The sequence below is a fragment of the Lycium ferocissimum genome, chromosome 9 (assembly GCF_029784015.1).
Source record: "Lycium ferocissimum isolate CSIRO_LF1 chromosome 9, AGI_CSIRO_Lferr_CH_V1, whole genome shotgun sequence".
NCBI lineage: Eukaryota > Viridiplantae > Streptophyta > Magnoliopsida > Solanales > Solanaceae > Lycium > Lycium ferocissimum.
Window position 1 is genome coordinate 35,448,144 of NC_081350.1, and position 21,145 is coordinate 35,469,288.

General features: G+C 30.3%; 1 protein-coding gene across 1 annotated transcript; it reads right to left on the reverse strand.

Annotated features, from left to right (window-relative positions):
* Window positions 1–12,309: 12,309 nt before the first annotated feature.
* LOC132030458 (BAG family molecular chaperone regulator 3-like) lies at window positions 12,310–14,870 on the reverse strand. Its single transcript, XM_059420102.1, has 4 exons — window positions 14,264–14,870; window positions 13,565–13,821; window positions 13,323–13,469; window positions 12,310–12,849 (listed from the first exon to the last, which is right to left on the reverse strand). Exons 1-4 carry the CDS (start codon window positions 14,475–14,477, stop codon window positions 12,622–12,624), a joined length of 846 nt encoding a protein of 281 aa, XP_059276085.1. The 5' UTR covers window positions 14,478–14,870; the 3' UTR covers window positions 12,310–12,621.
* Window positions 14,871–21,145: the final 6,275 nt, after the last annotated feature.

The window sequence follows — 21,145 nt, forward strand, 5'->3', positions numbered from 1 at the left end:
TGTATACAATGTTGTTGTTGTTGTATTAAATTTTCAAAAACCTATCATACACTTTTATACAGTTATACACATATATTATACCATTTTTATATAGTTTTCATATACGAAAAATGTGAGAATTTTAAGCCTTGAGTGAGATATACATATTTCATACCCAAAATTTTGAGCAAAATATTTAAGCCTTGAGAGAGATATACGTATTTCAACGGTTATCATACACAAAATAGGAGCGAAAATTTGAGAATCGAAATATACACATTTCATACACAAAATTTTGAGCGAAATTTTTAAGCATTGAGCTAAAATTTTTGTACATGTTTTGTAAGAAATTTATCACAATAGAATTCGAAAAGTATGTTATTTTATAAATATACCCTATTCTTATGTATATATATGTCATTCTCCCTAAAAGAAATAATTATGTGGCTGCCTCAGTAATGACGAATGAGCCCAGATATCTCGCAAGACTAGCCCATTTGTGGGGAGGTCAAATAGCAAACCAGCCCATTTCATAGAGTTTAAGCAGTTATTGGGCCTTACTGGGGATTTCAGATCTACTACATTTCACTCATTTGACACTTTGACTTGCATTTAGAAGTTGATCTTCCAAATTTGCGTATCCAAAAATAGAAGGATTTCATCTGATTTTATTAGTAAAAATTATAGTATATATAAAACGTTAATTTTTTTTTTTTTAATGTATATATATGTGGTAGTGTTAAACTTCTTTAGTGAAAAACTGAAAATTCTGTATTTGCCATTGTCTGCAAATTTACTTTTTTTTTTTTCTAAACAGTAAGGAAAATGAACAAGATCCACTTGGTAATAGTGATTCAAACTCTTAATAGTAGTATACTTCGAAATTGATTTGTTAGCCACTAGATTGTACCCTAAGTGGTCATTACTACATAACTATTCCTGAAAGATTATGTACCAAAGAGCAAAGGAGATCAAAGTCATGTAATTCGGAGATCACAAAATACTTACAGATTATAGAGGAAAAATATTCCACCTATATATAAGTCATTTTGTTATTTAACTCCACTATATTAGTAAACCCGAATTTTTGGAGGATTGGAAGCCAAAGATAGAAAAATCGAAAGGAAAGGATCTAGTGAGAATCGAAGTTGACACCATTATAACATGTAAGATAAGATTTAATTTCTATCACTAAATTAAAAGTTCAATTCTTCACAATAGAATTCTAAATATGTTAATTAAATAAATTTGATTGAGGACACTATGACTCTGCTCCCATCGACAAATCCAGGTATATGGACAGTAAAAGGGCACTTATTAATGTTGAGCTGCCTTTTTAAACTAAAGGATAAATGAAATAGTAAAAAGAGAAAAGAAAAGCATCTCTTTGGATTGATTATTGATTTAATACGAGAAAAATAGTAATTTATTTTATTAGTAGAAAATCAGAGTCAGGCAAAACTGGTCGTGCAATAAAGTTTAGGCAAATCTTACTTTATATATCAGAAAATGTTAAGGTAGAGGCGTGTTTCACTACAGTTTCCTTTTTTGTTTGATCAAATAAAAACAAATCTTATCATTAGTTGCACCAGTCAAATAAAACCCCACTTACCTAAAACAAATTATACTTAAATTACTAACAGAGATTTTAAAAAGATTGTGCAGCATGGCTGGAGACGTTTAACTTTTTGAAACCAACATATTATATAGAAAACTGTATGGAGATTTAGATAGCTAATTAATCTCATTAAATAAATATTGATTGTCTATGATTATAGAAGCATGCATGAATCTTGGGGCTGACAATGGATACCATTAAAAAGGCCTAACTTGCACAACGTATCATGAATTTTATACACTGGTCCATTGTGAAACTACGAGGAACACCAATTTAGATTTGTTTTTTGTTTTGGTGAACTAATGTTGTTTATCTTTTGTCTTATTGATTTTGTTTTTGGTGTAAGGGAAGGGGTCCAATTAATAACCAAACATTGCTTCTTCTTTTTTTCCCTCCATATACGAACCCAAGATTTTGCATAACAAATTCAACTTCTGCTGCTAGGCTCGGAAACTTCGCAATGGGAAAGTGTAGTTATGCCACTTAATGAATCGAATTAATCGAATTGTCCTTCAATCTTCGTTTGATTCAGTTGGCCGTCATAGATTTTATGCACACATGTGAATAGTTTGATTGAGTCTTGCGGCCCCAAGTAATGCATATTTTAGTGTAAAATCATGTAAGTTATTTGCTTTTTGCGAGTGGAGCTAGGTTGTGGGAAGGGGATGTTCAAATTGAATCCCCTTCTTCATAAAATTATACAGAACAAACAAGATAAGTATAATGTTGTTATTACGTATAAATCATTGGATCCACTTGACATAAGCGATATTTTACTATAGTGACAAAAGAGATTCAAAAATTACTTGTAGGTTCAAATTTTAGTTAGGTGCAACAGTTTAGTATACATTTTAATCCTCTTATATAAATTCATGGATCGACTTTGTTCCGAATCTCTGATTTGTTACCTTTAGATAGGTGGATCAGAGATTCGAGGATAACTTGATTGAAGCTGAGCATAGTAGGCAATCATTTGTAAATATACCAGGAAAGAAAATGACCTTTTATCCCACTTTGAATAGAAGAAAAAGACCTACCAAATATCTATGCTATTTTATTTACTGAGTTCACACGAAAACGGCTATATAATTAAAATAACATTTTGCAATGGATTTTAAAACCAAATCTCTTCCTGTAAAAACGACCATGTAACTCTTGTATCATATTCTCTTTGTGCATATATGAATTTCACTTACGAAGTTTTTTCTTTTTCCTTTTTTTCTTGACACCCACGTTTAATATCTACTGTAAGCTAAACGAATCATGGCAAAAGATTTGTACCCAGACGATTAGACGAAGGCCTAAGATGTATTGCTTGGAACAAAGTTCATCCACTACTCCAAAAACATACGGAAAATAACAAAAAACAATAAGAGAGAGAGAGAGAGACCGCACGAGAGAGAGAGAAGTCAAAAGCACAAATAATTCTACAAACAAAAATACCCAAAAGTGAAATGTATTTTAAATGTATTTTGTTACTCTTTAAAAATTAAATATTTATGGGATAAAATTATAATTACAATTTAATATTTAAAATATGGGATGAGCTATAAAAGAGAGAGTTAGAGAGAGAAGTGGCTAACAAGTGTGCAAAACCCTAAACACAAATATCAAAAAGTGAAATGTTAGACTGATCAACATACACAAATCTCATTAAATTAGAGTACTAAAAAAAAACACGAAACCTCAAAACAAATTGCTAGGAGGTACAAAAAACGTAAAAGTATTTAAAAGGGGACAAAATCAAAATCAAATTAAGAAAGTTTATATAGAATTCTTATGGAATAAATTAAATATTTTAAAATTTGAGATGAACTAATATCAACAATTCGAGTTAATAAAAAATATATTATTTGCTTTGATGTTGCGAACAAATAATTAAACTTTGAATTAACTAATTAGCAATAGAATCCAATTTATTCTTTTTCAATTCCTCACACTAGTAAAAAAAAAAAAACAAATTGGCAAAACTCTTAGTATATAAATTTGTTAAATAAGAAAAATAGTAGTGGTGAAAGAAATTGGAAATAAATCAAAATTGAATATAGTGTAATGTTAAATGTCAAATTGGGAAAATGCAAATTTAAAGTCACAAGGATAAAATGGTAGGGAAAAAAATATTTTAAATGATGAATTGTCATCATTTTTTTTTTTTTGTTAAACTTATACTAACAAATGAAAACCCTCACTATTCTTTTATATATTAATTTATTTTACTATTAAACAAACATGAGCTATCGACGGAAAGTTAAACAGTACCATTCATCGACAATCCTATTCAATGACGAATTAGTAACGAATTATCAAAAAGATTTCTTAGCTACTGGTAATTTAGTTGCTGAGTCTATTTTTTCCGTAGTGTTTGTTGTTAAATGAGAGATGCGCTTTGATCAAGCACAAAGCGCGTACACTATGACTAGTAACTGTCAAAAATTACTAAGCTTAAATACTCTTATATCTTTTACTTAGTTTTTTTTAAAAAAAAACAAAAAGATAAAGGGAAAAAATGAAACAAGAGAAAACTTAATTACCATTTAATTGTTCGCTAATCCCCAATTAAGTGATATGCACAGCATTAGACTGGATAAGGGATCACATAATTTTGGGGGGGAAATACAGTTTGACAAAAAGCAAGTTGTTTGTAAAATACAAACATGAAAGAATAAAAGTACAAAGGAATAAAGAGAGTTGTATTAATCAGCTTAATTGACATGACTATTCTCCATTCTGTAACTTAATTGACATTTACAAACTTAATTAATAAATTGACTAGCATTAAGTTTGTTTTATCTGTTTCTTATTGGGATTTCAAAGTGTTTAATAATGCCTGATCTATAGTACTCGTTAATGTATTTATTGATTTAATTACCAAATTTAAAAATCCTTGATTTGTTTCAGTTACTAGTTTATATTAATTGTTAATACAAAGTTGTCCTTAATGGGACAATCACACGATATATGACATGCAATATGGATTGTAATGTCAACCATGTTGCAAGATGCATGTTTTATTAAAATCTTTTTGCTTGAAAATATGCCAATTTGCTTATTTTTATTTTGAAGATAATGCTGCTGCCGTAGCCAAATTTTCTTTAAGCAATATTCATGTACTGTTTTCGTACAAATAATTGCATTGATCAATTTCTTCAACCATAATTATATCATTCACCACCTCTAGACATTTTTTTGTTTTTGTTTTTTAGCTCTAGACCTATGGATAACCTCTATTGTTTGTTTTGTACGTGTACCAAGGAGCATTTTTATCCTAATCATGACATTATTGTTAATGACTTTTAATACAGTACTCCCTCCGTCCCAATTTATGTGATATAGTTTGATTGAGCGGAGTTTAAGAAATAAAGGAAAGACTTTTTGAATCTTGTGTCTAAAATAAGCCAAAGATATTTGTATGGTTATAGATCATCTCGTTAAGCGTGAAAGGTAAAGTTTAAAGTTAAATTGTTCTTAAATAAAGAAATGTATCATTTTTTTTTTTTGAATGAAAAAAAAAGAAAAGTGTATCACATAAATTGAGATGAGGAGTACTAACTATGTAAATAATTTTTCAATATCAGCTTATATTTTACCAATTAGGTTACCAACTTAATATTATAATGAATTGTTACATGTGTTTCTGAGTTATTTTAACTAAATAGTATATAACAACAAGTATACTTGCATTACACAAAAATTGAACTTTTTCCTTATTAAGAAGCTAACTTGTATTTTTTCCCTCCAACCTATATATTTGGTTTCTAGACCGTCAATCGACCCCTTCAAATGTTCAAGTTGATCGAAGGTAGAAATGGAAATCTACATGAAAATAGTTTATTTGGTAGCTGAATTTTGAAGGTAAGAGTTCATTGGTCAAGATGTCACAATTCGAATCATAATGTCACACATTCCAAGTTTGATGGTTTTATAACCTCAATGGTCCATTTAAAGTATTTCATCTTCCTTGTTAACTATGTGGAAACACATTTTACATTAATAATCTTGGCAGTGAGTGCGGATTTGATTTTGAATAATTTAAAAAAAAAATATATTTAACCTGAAGATGAAACTTCCCCAAGAATTGGGGGTCATTTAGGGCATGGAGTGATGGAGATCAAATGAAACCAACTAGTAAAATGGCTTAAGAACTTGTCAATTTGCTGTCAGCACAGAAGCTTCTACCTGGATAAAATTAGAATGAAAAAGAAATTACATGTATTGCAGAAATAGAAATTAGAGGCCATAAAACAAATAATTATGTGGCTGCCTTAGTAATGACTAATGAGCCCAGATATCTCGCAAGACTAGCCCATTTGTGGGGAGGTCAAATAGCAAACCAGCCCATTTCATAGAGTTTAAGCAGTTATTGGGCCTTACTGGGGATTTCAGATCTACTACATTTCACTCATTTGACACTTTGACTTGCATTTAGAAGTTGATCTTCCAACTTTGCGTATCTAAAAATAGGGGCCGAAGGATTTCATCTGAATCCTCTCCATCAAAAAATTACAATATATATAAAATGTTAATTTTTTTTTTATGTATATATATGTGGTAGCGTTAAACTTTTTTAGTGAAAACTGAAAATTCTGTATCTGCCATTGTCTGCAAATTTACTTTTTTTTTTTTCTAAACATTAAGGAAAATAAACAAGATCCACTTGGTAATAGTGATTCAAACTCTTAATAGTAGTATACTTCGAAATTGATTTATTAGCCACTAGATTGTCCCCTAAGTGGTCATTATCTACATAACTATTCCTGAAAGATTATGTACCAAAGAGCAAAGGAGATCAAAGTCATGTAATTCGGAGATCACAAAATACTTTCAGATTATAGAAGAAAAATATTGGTATATATAAGTCATTTTGACTACCTGGTATTTAACTCCACTATATTAGTAAACCCGAATTTTTGGAGGATTGGAAGCCAAAGATAGAAAAATCGAAAGGAAAGGATCTAGTCAGAATCGAACTTGACGCCATTATAACATGTAAGATAAGATTTAATTTCTATCACTAAATTAAAAGTTTAATTCTTCACAATAGAAGTCTAAATATGTTAATTAAATAAATTTGATTGAGGACACTATGACTCTGCTCCCATCGACAAATCCAGGTATATTGTCAGTAAAAGGGCACTTATTAATGTTGAGCTGCCTTTTTAAACTAAAGGAAAATGAAATAGTCAAAATTTGAAAATAGAAAGATCAATCTATTTGGATTGATTATTGATTTAATACGATAAAATAGTAATTTATTTTATTTTCAGAAAACCAGAGTTAGGCAAAACTGGTCGTGCAATAAAGTTTAGGCAAATCTTACTTTATATATCAGAAAATGTTAAGGTGGAGGCGTGTTTCACTACAGTTTCCTTTTTTGTTTGATCAAATAAAAACAAATCTTATCATTAGTTGCACTAGTCAAATATAACCCCACTTACCTAAAACAAATTATACTTAAATTACTAACAGAGATTTTAAAAAGATTGTGCAGCATGGCTGGAGACGTTTAACTTTTTGAAACCAACATATTATATAGAAAACTGTATGGAGATTTAGATAGCTAACTAATCTCATTAAATAAATATTGATTGTCTATGATTATAGAACAAATGCATGAATCTTGGGGCTGACAATGGATACCATTAAAAAGGCCTAACTTGCACAACGTATCATGAATTTTATACACTGGTCCATTGTGAAACTACGAGGAACACCAATTTAGGGACCTGTTTGGAAAGCCACCTTTTGGAATTGGTGTAATTAGAGGGTAGTAATTACACGACTATTTCTTGAAAGATTCGTAATTATTCTTTTTTTTTGTTATGAAAAAAGGATAGAGAATTACGAATGTAATTAAGCGATTAATATTGTTACCATTAAAAGGGGATATGGAATTGGGGTGATTTAATTTAAAAATAAAATTTAATTATAAAATATTTAAAAAATACTGCCTTTATAAATGATATTAAATTAGTTATTTAATAACACATTGTTTCTTGAAAATATATTAATTAATAATCATATATTTGTAACTAATATTGTAACAAAAATAATTGATATATATTTTTCTATATTAATATTTAATTTTAATTAATTATAAACTTAAAAGAAGACTTTTTTGTGAGAACGCCAAAGATGGAGAAAAAAAATAATATTAATAAATATAATGTCATAACATTATTCAAATGTTTGACACAAAAAATCCATCAAATGTAAGTGAAAAATAAACAAATATGTAAAAAAATAAATTAAAATTGAAAATATAACAAATTCAAAATCCAAAAGAAAAAGTTCAACAAAATATTGTCATGTCAAATTCCAACATTACATAAGTAAGTTTTTTAACTAAAGTAAATAATTCAAAAGAAAGAGAAAAAATATAAGTCTATCCCTATTCACAATGAAATTATTGATTTAATAACGTTAAAAATATGTAATTTATTAATAACTATTCTTTCCAATATTAAGAGGTGTAGTTTCAAATATTAGAATAATAACACGTTATGCTAAATAAATAAAATAAAAAAAATAAAAAATACTTACTTTATATATCAGAAAATGATAAGGTAGAGGCGAATGAAAACAAAAGAAAATGAAAATAAATAATATAAAAAGAAAAATACATTTTAAAAAAATAAAAATAATAAAAAAAAATAAAAATAATTGAAATAAAAAAATATTAAAAATCAAAAAAATTAAAATAATAGAAATAAAATAAATTAAAAATAAAAATAAATTAAAGTAAAAAAATAAATTAAATAAAAAGTAATGGAGATTTAGATGTAATTACACTCATTCCCCCCTTGAAATATTGATTGTCTATGATTATAGAATTACACCCATTCCCACCTGAATCGTGGCAGACAATTACTGTCAAAAAAGCCCAAACTTGAATTACACACTGTTACATCCAATTTTATACACTGGTGGCATTTCCAAACAGGCCCTAGATTTGTTTTTTGTTTTGGTGAACTAATGTTGTTTATCTTTTGTCTTATTGATTTTGTTTTTGGTGTAAGGGAAGGGGTCCAAGTAATAACTAAACATTGCTTCTTCTTTTTTCTCCATGTACGAATCCAAGATTTTGCATAACAAATTCAACCTCTGCTGCTAGGTTTGGAAACTTCGCAATGGGCAAGTGTAGTTGTTATGCCCCTTAATGGCTTAATGAATCGAATTAATCGAATTGTCCTTCAATCTTCGTTTGATTCAGTTGGGCGTCATAGATTTTATGCACACATGTGAATAGTTTGATTGAGTCTTGCGGCCCCAAGTAATGCCTATTTTAGTGTAAAAGCATGTAACTTATTTGCCATTTCCGAGTGGAGCTAGGTTGTGGGAAGGGGATGTTCAAATTGAATCCCCTTCTTCGTATAATTATACTGAACAAACAAGATAAGTATAATGTTGTTATTACATATAACTCATTGGATCCCCTTGACATAAGCGATATTTTAATATAGTGACAAAAGAGGTTCAAAAATTACTTGTAGGTTCAAATTTTGGTTAGGTGCAACAGTTTAGTATTCATTCTAATCCTCTTATATAAATTCATGGCTCGACTTTGTTCTGAGTCTCTAGTTTGTTACCTTTAGACAGGTGGATCAGAGATTCGGGGATAACTTGATTGAAGCTGAGCATAGTAGGCAATCATCTATAAATATAACAGGAAAGAAAATGATCTTTTATCCCACTTTGAATAGAAGAAAAAGACCTAACAAATATCTATTCTATTTTATTTACTGAGTTCATGCGAAAACGGCTATATAATTAAAATAACATTTTGCAATGGATTTTAAAACCAAATCTCTTGCTGTAAAAACGACCATGGATATGACGAGAAGACTCTGCCCGCTCTTATAAAAAATAAAATAAAAAATAACGCCGGTAAACGTTCACCAACAAAATAATGCCCTGTGCCATTGAAAAAATTGTGTACCAGAAAAAACAATTGAAAAATTGTACTTTCACCTTGGTCACATAGAAAAAATAACAAATAGGATCAGTACATGTTCTTGCCAATGATAAAGTTTTGGTATGGCAATAATTCCACATATCTGCATTTGCTGTTATAATAATTGTAAGATGGACAAAAGAATGTTCTCTTTATTCGGTGTGCGCCAGGTCCCATCTAGTGTAAGATGTCTCTTCTTCTACTACTAATTATAAGCAGCATATATTCTCTCCTTTTTTTTCTTTCTTTTATTTTTGAAGAGAATATAATGCCTATAGCTTTGTGGGGAATGCTATGAGCCTCCACTCAACTTGTATGACCTCCATTGTGTTGGTTTTCTAAAAAAAAAAATTCCACCCGATATCCGGTATTTATATGGGACCGGCTCCATTATATTCTAATTTGCTTCGAGAAATCCCACATTGGGGTAAAACGCTCTCCAATGACTCCATATCAAGGCTCGAACCTGAGACCACTGGTTAAGGAAGAAGGAATACTTACGACTTCACCACAACCCTTGTTAGTTGTTGATTTTCTAAAACAAAATGATAGTTGATTTTCTGTTAAATGGCTATCGGCAAAGCTTTCAATCCAAGATTTGAAGTTTATGAATTTTTATAGCAATCTCAAATTAATATAGAATAATAATTCGGTTCATGATGAAATATGTATAGATATTTAATTAATTTTTAAAACAAATATATAGGTCTGAGCAAAAGTAAATGAGTTCACGTTAATCCATAACCTTTAAGCTAAAGGTCCGACCTTGTTTCCATGCTGCCAAAAAATCTTCGATTTCTTTGTATATTATTCTTCTTTTTTAGGCAGCGAAAAATTCATGAAAGCTTTCTTCTTTGACCTCTTATGTTCAGGACCAACTTTCGCTTCACTTATTTCATGTCAAATTTTCACTTCACTTTCATATCAAGAATGTTGACTTGCAATTGTAATATCAAATTTGTCTCTATTTTCTTGAGATTCAAAAATATCTTAGGAGGTTTGGGGGGATGACTTGTGTCACTTCTCCTTTTGTTAGTTGGAAGCTAATTTAGAAGAATCATTTTTGGATATGCCAAAGATATGAGTTTTCCTCAACTTTATAATGATAAATAAGAATCCTTTATTAGTTCTAAATGCTAAATAAAACCAAGAATTAATACCATTGTAGTTCATCATCCATGGTTCCCCGTTTGTTGGGCCAAAGCATTTCAATAATTATATGAATGCAAAATATTATTTCTGCTTATTATATATGCAATGATTCTTGTCTGCATTCACGTTGGCATTCTTCCTGATTATTAGCACATTGTTTTTCCTTGATTTTCATAATTAGTAATATTACCCAACTATTAGATGCCATTTTTTCGGAATTTTAGAAGTTTGATTCCTTTAAACAAAGAACTCATTTGTTATTTTATGATTATTTTTATGATTATAAGTATCAATAATCATATAACCTTATACCTTACATAATCAAGATTAATTATCACCAGGTATTAATAAATTGATCCCTCTAGGTTTAATTAACTTTATGATAAAGTGTTCAAAGGAAACTTTCGCTTGAAAACAATTATCAATGATGACGGAGTTGAAATTCACCTAAATAATAGTACTATGATAATACTGCTTATGATATCATCAAAAGGAAAAAAATCATATTGACATGGGCCGGCTAACTTAGAAAGCTCTCTTTTATTTTATTTTCTTAGTTTATTTACTAGTATTACTGTTTTGTTTGTTCAAGCTCGGAGACTAATAAACAAAAAATATAGTTGAAAAAAATAAAATAATTAACAGGTGGAATCCAACCTATTAATCGATATATGATGATCATTACCATGTCCTCTAAAGTCAACCCTATACTTTTTATCATTTTGGAGTGATTAGTTTGCTATAATAATTGAATATTACCAAAAGGTTATTCTTTCGGCCCAACGTTAATTTTAATTAATCACCTTTTGCAACCTCACAACCAACATTTTAGATCTTTATGCCTCCAACTAACTTATAATCATATCTTCATTAAGTGACATCTAATTACAAAAAAGGTTCCACATACACCAAAAAGCAAAGTTGTTTGTTGGCAAAATGGTCCCAAATCACATTGAATTTGCAAGGCAAAAAGAAAAGGAATGGAAACGAAAGTAGCAGGAAATAGTCAATAATTGCACCAGTTAGACCCTTTAATCCATTTTAATATTTTGTATATGAAATTTACTGATTTGACTTGCCTAAATTTGTATGGAATAAATTTGCCAAAATGGTAGTACACACGTCTTAGCTGATAATTAGTTTAATCAAGCTTCCAAAATCAACTTATCTTAAGAAATACTTATGAAAAATTATATTTTGTATATGAAATGCTTTTGTTAGTGGTTTGTTTTGACCAATACATTCAAAAAGAGCTTTTATGTGTTAAATTATTACAAAAGGAAGTTACTATTAATTTTAATTTGATAAATATGAATTGTTGATATAAGCTACTTTTTCAGCGTATGCTTAAAAGTTAAAAAATAGTTTATGCTACTACTAGGAAACATTTATTCTTCATCAAAAACATAACCAAACACCTAAATAAGTATATATTTTTTTAAATAAGCCCTCTTAATATTTCATAAACTGACCATACTGGCTACAATAAGAAATGAATTTCTCATAGCTTTTTCACTTGAATACCACATGCACATAGAATTTACAGAACATAAAAAGAAAAAATTATTTTATAAGTGCCAAATTGGTACTCCATTTATGAAACAAGAAATTCAAGTAGAAACATAATTTTATCTATTCACCAGGTGCTGGCATTATATATACATTTATACAACTTGGAATTCAAAGGCCACATAATACATCACCACATTATCTTTTAACCCAAGAACAACTGGGGTCAAAATCTAAATAGAGAAAAAATGAAGGCAAATGAATTCACAAACCAAAATTTATTTCTGTACCCCCTAGGCCCTAACATTATACCATTTCCACCAAAGCCACTCTGAAAATATGCAATCTGAATATATTTTTTTTCAAAGCACACACTAATATTCCTTTGGCCTTTTTTTTTTTTAATCCAGTCTTAGAAAGTTTCCCATTTTGTTGTCACCACAACTGGCCCTGGGTTTCTCTGATCAGCAAAATTTCCCATCTTCCTTTGTTCTTGTTGATAGTAAACTGATTTTGGCATCTGCCCTGTGAATATTCTATTTTTGTGGTGCATTGGCACTTTGGCATTGTGATTTCCAAGTGCTGAATTTCTTATTTTCAACATGTCTAGAGTCTCAATGTATTTTTGCACCCTTTTCACCTGTAATTTATTTTAAAAAACAATTAGTAATTCCCAAGACAGTAAGAATTCATATAATCAGTGGCGGAGCCAGGATTTTCACTAATAAAAGTCAAATATAAAGAAATAAACACATGAAAAAACAAAAGGGGTTCAACTATTAAGTTTGTCTTCACCCAATAATATATATATATATATATACTACATAAAAAGTCACCCCTTGAACAAAGGTAGCCCCCTCCCTGCTTACGGGTGATCCCAAATTGTTTACAATAAAGGCGTTGTTGTTGTTGTAGAGAAAGATTAAGGAAGAACTAACAACAACTAGCTAATTCTGCATACCTTACAAATACATAGCTAACTAAAGACACTTCTTTGTAAACTACACAATAAATCTCAAATACGAAACTTTGGGAAAATTCATCCAACAGAGAAATCTTTAATTAAATTTAAAAGTAAAAGAGAGACACAAAAGAAGTTGAATGGATGTATACCTGCATTCTTCTCTGCGATTTGAGATCACCATCAGCAGTAATTCCATCCAATTTAATCAATTGTGTCATCAACAATTCAATCAAACTTAATAGCAAAGTCTCTGTTACTTTCTTGCCACCATAAATGTCCATTTCAACATTAGCAACCTACACCATAAACATGAAAACCAATGATCAAATCCCTTTAGATGAAAAACTAAGGAAAAAAATTGTAATTTAGAAGATAGTAGAATTATTGTTACCTGTTTAGCTAGCTTATCAATTTCAAATCTAATAGCTGTGATTTCCTTTGATGCATTTTCCATTTTTGCATTTCTTCTTGATTCAAGATACCTTTTTTCTCTGCTTATCTCATCCTCAATTAGTACAAGTTTTGATCCATCTTTTAAACCAGCTACATCAAGAAACCCTCTTGAATCTCTTTCTTTCTCCTTGTAAAATATTTTTTGATCTTCAGAATGTAATCCAGTTGGCCCTGCCAACATTTTCTTCAATTCCCCTGTAAAATTCAAGACTCCTCATTTTATGACAACCCTTTTGAGAGATCAATGGAATAAAATGCAAACAAAAGTATGTATGTGCAATTCCATTCCAAGTGTCCTCATTTTTTGACAACCCTTTTAAGAGATGAATGAAAAAAATGCAAAAAAAAAAAAAAAATAGTATGATTCCTGAATATGACAATTTAGATTTGCACATCAAGTATGAATACAATTCCATTTCATTTTATCACAACCCTTTTGAGAGATGATGAATGGCAAAAAAAAAAAAATGCAACAACAAAGAAGTATGATTCCTCATTATTTGACAACCCTTTGATAGATAAATGGAATGCACATCAAAGTATGAATACAATTCCATTTCAAAATTACTCATTTAAAGACAACCGTTTGAGATATGAATGGAAAAATGCATAACAAAACTATGAAATTATAAATTACCAAAAGTTGCTTGTGAACTCATTTTGACTTCATGATAAGATGAACCATATTTGACTTTGAGTCTAATTGTGGGAACTGTAACTGAACTTTGATTGGAATCAGAATTTCTCTTTTGCACTAACATTCCTCCTGGTCTCATCTCCCATGCTGAAGATGAAAGTCCATTCCCATTTGGCTTCTTATTAGTCTTCATTCTCAACAAGTCTTTGCTCATATTGACAAGTTTTTATTGTGATAATTGAAGGGAATTTATGAAATGTCAAAAGTTGATGAAAATGGTTTTTTTTTTTCCTTCAAGTGCTTGTCTGCTAAGCTAAGAACAACCCCATGAATGAAGAAAAGAAAGAACCACAAAGATTCTGACCCACAATGTCAGAAGCACAACAACAACAATAACAATGTTCTGCTCTTGTGAAATACCAAAGTGGTTTTTGTTACTTGTGACTTTAGTAGGCTATTTATCTTTGTGCTTGAGTCTAAAGGAAAAAAAAAAAGAAACTTCAGGGACTTTTCTAGTGAAGTTTCAGAAATAATATCATAAATTATACTCTAATGATTTTTTGCAAACTTAAAATGTGGAGTGATAAGAAGGGATAGAAAGAAGAATGAATGGCTATTGGGGTGGGTGAGGAGAAGGGAATATATGGATGTTAGGATATAAAATAAAATAAAATAAAAAGACTCCAATATTAATTTATTGTCTAAAAATAAGAAGAGATAATAGCACTTTTAGTCCCTCAACTATTTGTACATTTTAATTCTAGTCCTTGTGATATATGACTAAGACATTTAACTTTCAATTTATTAAAATGTATATTTTTGGTCTCTATATGTAAGAAATTTGTTATATTTTGACGATTTTTAGAACTTTTTACCCTCAAATATGGAGTAATAAGATAAGTTTAATATAACACAACGGTAATTAAATGGTGTAATAGTTAATAATTCTGGTAAATTTGTGAAATTCACAAGCAAAAGGATCAAAAGTTCACATTTCAATTAATTGAACGTTAAATATGTTTAGTCAGATATTACAAGAACTAAAATCAAAATTTATTAATAATTGAGGGATCAAAAGTGCTATTAACCCAAATAAGGATTGAAAGTTCCCTTTTTTCAAAGGAATTATAGGTTTGGTGGTGTAAGGCTATGGGCAAAATAATAAGAAGGTGGATTTTGATTTACAAAGAAAGAGATTGATATCTTAGTGTCCATATTGAATATTATGTGTTAATTAATTATAATAAGGGGTCAAAATGCCAACTGTTGCCTTTTTATTTGTATGTATTTCTTTTTCCTAGAAAGGGACTTGAGAAGAATAGCTTTGGCTTTTGACAGGGACTGATTCTTTGCTTGTACACATTTTCGTTATCCATGTAATTCTTGTCCATTCATATGCCCTAACTAATAAGACTACACTATTCTTGCCATGTTTTGCAGGCAATAATTCTAATTTAATACTACAATTAACTCAACAAGGGCGGCTTAATAAAATTGGTGGCCTAAAATCAAAACTTAACAAGAGATCTCAAGTATATTCAATAAAATTAGCTCACACATGTGAGTATATTCAATAAAGTTAGCTCATGCACGTGTATCTCGTGTGCCGCACATGCATCGCATGCATCACACGTGCATCCCATGAAATAAACTTAGTTGCATATGGTCAGTATGATTTCTCGTGCATGAAATATGCGCATCGTTATTTTTACCAACTGATTTCTAGATAGCACTAGTTATAATTTTTCATATGCTTCGAACTATTGTTGTTGTTTGAATTGTTCAAATCTATTTTAAAGTTTTCTTTTATTTTTGAATTAAAAATTATACTTTTTACTTTAAAATACTCATTTTTTTCAAAAACAAAATTATAAACCTATAATAGTGAAAAATGAGGCCTCATTTTGGTGTCTGAGTCTTTGCTTTATCAGCTTCACCCTAAGCCGGCACTATTACTCAGTCCAACTTGTGATCATTGCCTAAGCCAACTTCCTTGTATTGGAAAATTGTACAGACACATTCAAATATTTTTTGACATTACCTTAAAAGAGTTAGTAAATATTGTTACCCATGTACATAATTTCAGCAAAACTTTGCTATCAGCTACATGGTATTAGTCACACTTTTCTCTACAATTTGAGTTTGAAAAACTCTTGGGCAGAGAACGTTTAACAGATCTCACAGCGACCTCAAGTTAATACTATAATGATAAATTAGTTCACAGTAAAATATTCACGTGAATTCATAACTGACCTTTTGAATCCATTCCTGCTCCTGGGACTTCAGAGGAAAACGCAACTAAATTCAACATAGTAAAGTAATAATTTTTTTTTAAACAACCATCATCTTTTTTTTATGATTTACAGTACTGAAGGGTTAATTTCTAGAACATATAAATGTTTTTTTCTTTCATAGATTAAATATAAATTTGACCCACTTGGTGGATTTGTTGGAAAAGGTAAAAGAGTAGACCAATGGTAAGGAAAGCAATCCCTTGAAGCAATAGTAAATAGTCAAAAAGATTTTTAGTTTCAACCCCTTTTTCTCCTACAAGCATGCAAGAGATGTTGGAATTATCTCTTCTAGGTGAGGCAACTGAATGAAGAATGTTCACTTTCATGAGATAGAAAATTATTAATCTTTTTGCAGAACTAGCGAGTTTTAGAAGATAAAAAAGAGATGAATCAATAGAGATGAATTAAGCAAAACTAGAAAATTGGCGATGCAAAATTGGTGATGCTAAAATTGGTGATGCTTTCTCTTAGATTCAATTATTCCCTTCTTACTTTTATTTCATGACACTTTTATATCTTTTACTATCTCTAACAAAATTTCTTGTGCTTTGTAAGAAACAAACATTTAAACTAAATGATCTTATTATATGAGTCAATGAGAAAAAAATGTTTAAAAAAGGTAGGCACTAGGCGGAGCTCTTATTTGGGGACACAAACTTTTGCAAACGAATTGGTCTTCAAGCATCAATATCGTTAAAAAAACGTAAGGTGAGTTTTTTTATTTATTTGTCTAAATTTTAGTGGGCATATTATCCAATATTATACCGGAAAAAATAGCAAGTACCCGATAGCATAGTCAAGACGAGCACCACTAGAGGAGAAGTCTTGAAGTGCTTTCTTAAGAGATCTTTCTCGTGTAATAAAACAGTATTTCCTAAAAATAACATTTATCCAATCACGTTATTCGTTCAAGAAATTAAAAGGAAAAATTGTAGACATTTATCTAACAAGGAAACGTTCATATGATCCAAAAGAGGTTGAAAGAAATAATTGAGGACCCAAAATTTAAGCAGAAGAAAAACTAACTAATGGGGTATCAAACCAGGGGTCCATGAAGTGGCTGCATTGGCAGAATGTGGTGCTAGCCAGAATGTCCCCTTCTATTGACAAAAAGCCAAATGAAAAAAGGAAAACCAAAATGGCCAGCTTTCTTGGGTCATTTAGTCCTTTGAAAAATCTTCATCCAATCAGCTGGAAGGACGTAGTTTCTTGGTTACGGGTTCATTTGCACTCATAGTTTTCGGTACAAAGTATAAATATATGTTGTATAAACATACTAAAATCTCAAAAATAATAGATTTGAACCCAAAATTTTAATATCACTACGAGTTCAATACTAAAAAAGTTTAAAAATTAAGCCCATCAAATTTAAATTCTGAATTCGGCTATCCAATCAGCTTATTTTACCCCTCCAGAGAGTTTGTTATTAGTCAGTTCAGAAGGGGGCACATCACTTTGTTTGAGCAAAAAACATAGCAAGTGAACTACTTGGTCAAGTACCCATCTTCCCTGGTGCCTTGTTTCTTCCCCAGATGGCATGCAGCTTTTGGCTCATTGGTCACAATAATAAGTTAAAAACAACTAAATTATGACATGTCTTTTGTCAACAATAACTGTATTTTTGTAACAGTCTGAATTAGCGTGTAATAATCTATATGTATGTTAGTCGTGTTATTTCTCTTGTTTCATCGAATGCACTGAATGAGAACTGTAGGGGTGGAAAAGCAAATCGGCAAACTGCACCAAATCGATAAACCGGTTCAAATTGAGAAAAAAAAATCGACTAGTAGTTTGGTTTGACTTGGTTTGGTGTTGGAAAAAAAAAAACAATCATAATTGGTTTGGTTTGGTTTGGTTTTAGCTAAAAAAAGTCAAACCGCACCAAACCGACCCGACATTATGTTTATTCGATTTTAAAAATATTTTATACATAAAAATATTTATTTGTAATATAATTTGTAATTATTTTTTTAATTTTTCCATAGTTTTTTGTCTTTTATCATATTATTTTAACAACTTAATTTTAACGATAAGTTTTATATCCCATGGATGTTAATAACTCAAATTAAATCCAAATCAAAACCAACTCAACACTAATGCTAACAAAAGAAATTCAATTCAAACACTAAGAATACGGATAATGTTGGATATATCTATTCTTTAGTTTGATAATTGATTTAGAGCGTAAAATACATAGCTTAATTTTTTTCTTTGTCATATAATTAATAATTATTAGCCGTACTTATTTTAGCATAACTTAGTATTTAGATTAAAGTCATTTTCTTTATGGCTTATTAATTAGCAATACTTATTTTAACCGATTTTATTATCTTTTTTGTTGAATATTTTAATACGATGTCATCACTCATCTCACATTTTGTGTTATTTTTTAAGAAACACATTAGTATATATAGTTGTATCTTTGGGTCAAAAGAAATATTTGAAGTAAAAGTCATATGTTTTGTATGAACAATTTTTGGAAAAAAAACTAAAAACCCGAATAAACCGAATAACCCGAGAAAACCCGAAGTTGAAAAACTTGAATTTTATTGGTTTGGTTTTGTTTATAAATTTAAAAACCCTATGCATTTGGTTTGGTTGGTATTTGAAAAATCCGAATCAACCCGATCCATGTACACCCCTAGACTAACATCTCAATTTTCACAACCCATTGCTTCTAATAATTAACTCAGAAGTATGATTGGCACATATATAGTGTAACTACTCTCATTTTGAATTTCCGGCTGCACGTTATTCCTACTGTTTCATCGAATACACTGAAAGAAATTTGGCATAGAATTAAGCATGTCCAGTATATGCGTGTAACATTCGATGTCATTCTTGCTACCAATTGATTGGATAAATTCCCAAACCAAAGAATGAATATGTGTGCATGTTATTACCAACATGTCACAATTTCGTGCAATTAAATGTTTGTTCAGAATTAACATCACAACTAACGCATAGAAGGCCAAGGCTCTTATCAAACAAGGCATGAGACCAAATTTACAATCTTGATTATTTTTTCCTTAATCAGAGGTATGCAATACACCGTAGTTATCAATTGGAGATGAGGTAAAACTTATAAAGCTGAAGACAGCTCTCAAAAACTTTTTTATTTTCCAATTTAACCATCCACTATACGAAACCCGCTAGACCGATTAATTCGAATATTGCGTCAGATTCACTCACTAGTGTAAAATGCTCCCTGATGAAAGGTTCTTCATTTTCAAGGTTTGAATTTAAATATTTGGGCTGATTTTACCCAAATCTCTTTTTATACCACTATTTAAATTTATTTTCTCTACTTTTAAAAGTCGTGCAAATATAATCCTTAAAGATTACCTTTTTGGACAACATTCGTCTCGGATCTAATGTTTGCTCACACATTGCTCAAACCTTCAGATGAAATATTAGATTGCCGTCTAACGTTTGCAATAACTTACAAAGTCTTATACTGTGGTATAACACTTTCTCATAAAATATTCAGTTACTCAAAAGGAATCTTTATACCATAGTCTAAAAGGTTTACAAGTTGCACCTTGCAAGAGAAATAAAAAGAGGTTCATTTTTTGTTAAGGATGAAGGGACCTATTGGAAACAACATCTTTCCCCCACAAAGCTAGGGGTAAAGTCTGCATACATCCTACCATCCCCACACCCTTCGGGATCAAAAACAAATTACTTTTTCCAAAAGACAATATATAAGAAATACTATCTTCGAGGGTGTGATCAAAATCTACAGTATGATAGGGCCTGCAGGCATAAACATAATGAAGTGGGGGCTACAAAGTGGTGGCATAAGAGTGACATGCCCAAATCCAAGAGGAAAATAATTCCAGGAGTTTCACTTTTAAAAAAAAAAAAAGAACACTGTTTAGGCCTTTTCAAGCCTTATCCTTGAAGAAGCAGTCCATGTTTCCAAAACGGATTATCAAAGAGAAGTGGGGCTAAAGCCAGTTCATTTCTCTACAGTTTCAGATAACAAATAGAGGAGAAATAATGCATGATATTCAAGGAACTCTAGTCTGAATCTTTATGGTTTCACTCACACAAGTGGTCCAGGACTAACATGCCTTCTGGCATTTCTATCAGAAGAGAAATGGTCACAAAGTCAAGAATCCAGCTGCATTGAGACATTATTTAATAACCAAAACTCTAAGTAACTTACTGGAGATTAGGTCCTACAATGTTCCACTCATAAATGCTATTGAAAGAGATGATGTAGTATATGAAATATGTCAAAAATGATGAATCACTAGAATTTTGAACAGCAACTAGAGAATTGAAGTCAACAGAAGAATAAGTTTACTAGAGTACCAGCTTCTATGTCATAGTCGTAATAATTGCTATTTCACCTCACCATACAAATATGTAAAATGACTAAGCAGATTGCAAGACAAGTAATGTAGAAACCGAAGGGATGCAGCATTTTGGATTGGAGCATAATGCATCAGCTCCTCGTCTCCTTTGTTAAGCTAAAATGTTAATTTTCATAGATTCTATCTCAAACTTGATCTTGCCAGATGATCTATCAGACGATTATCAAAGGTTCAATACCACAAACCCTACAGGCTGCAAGCAGGAC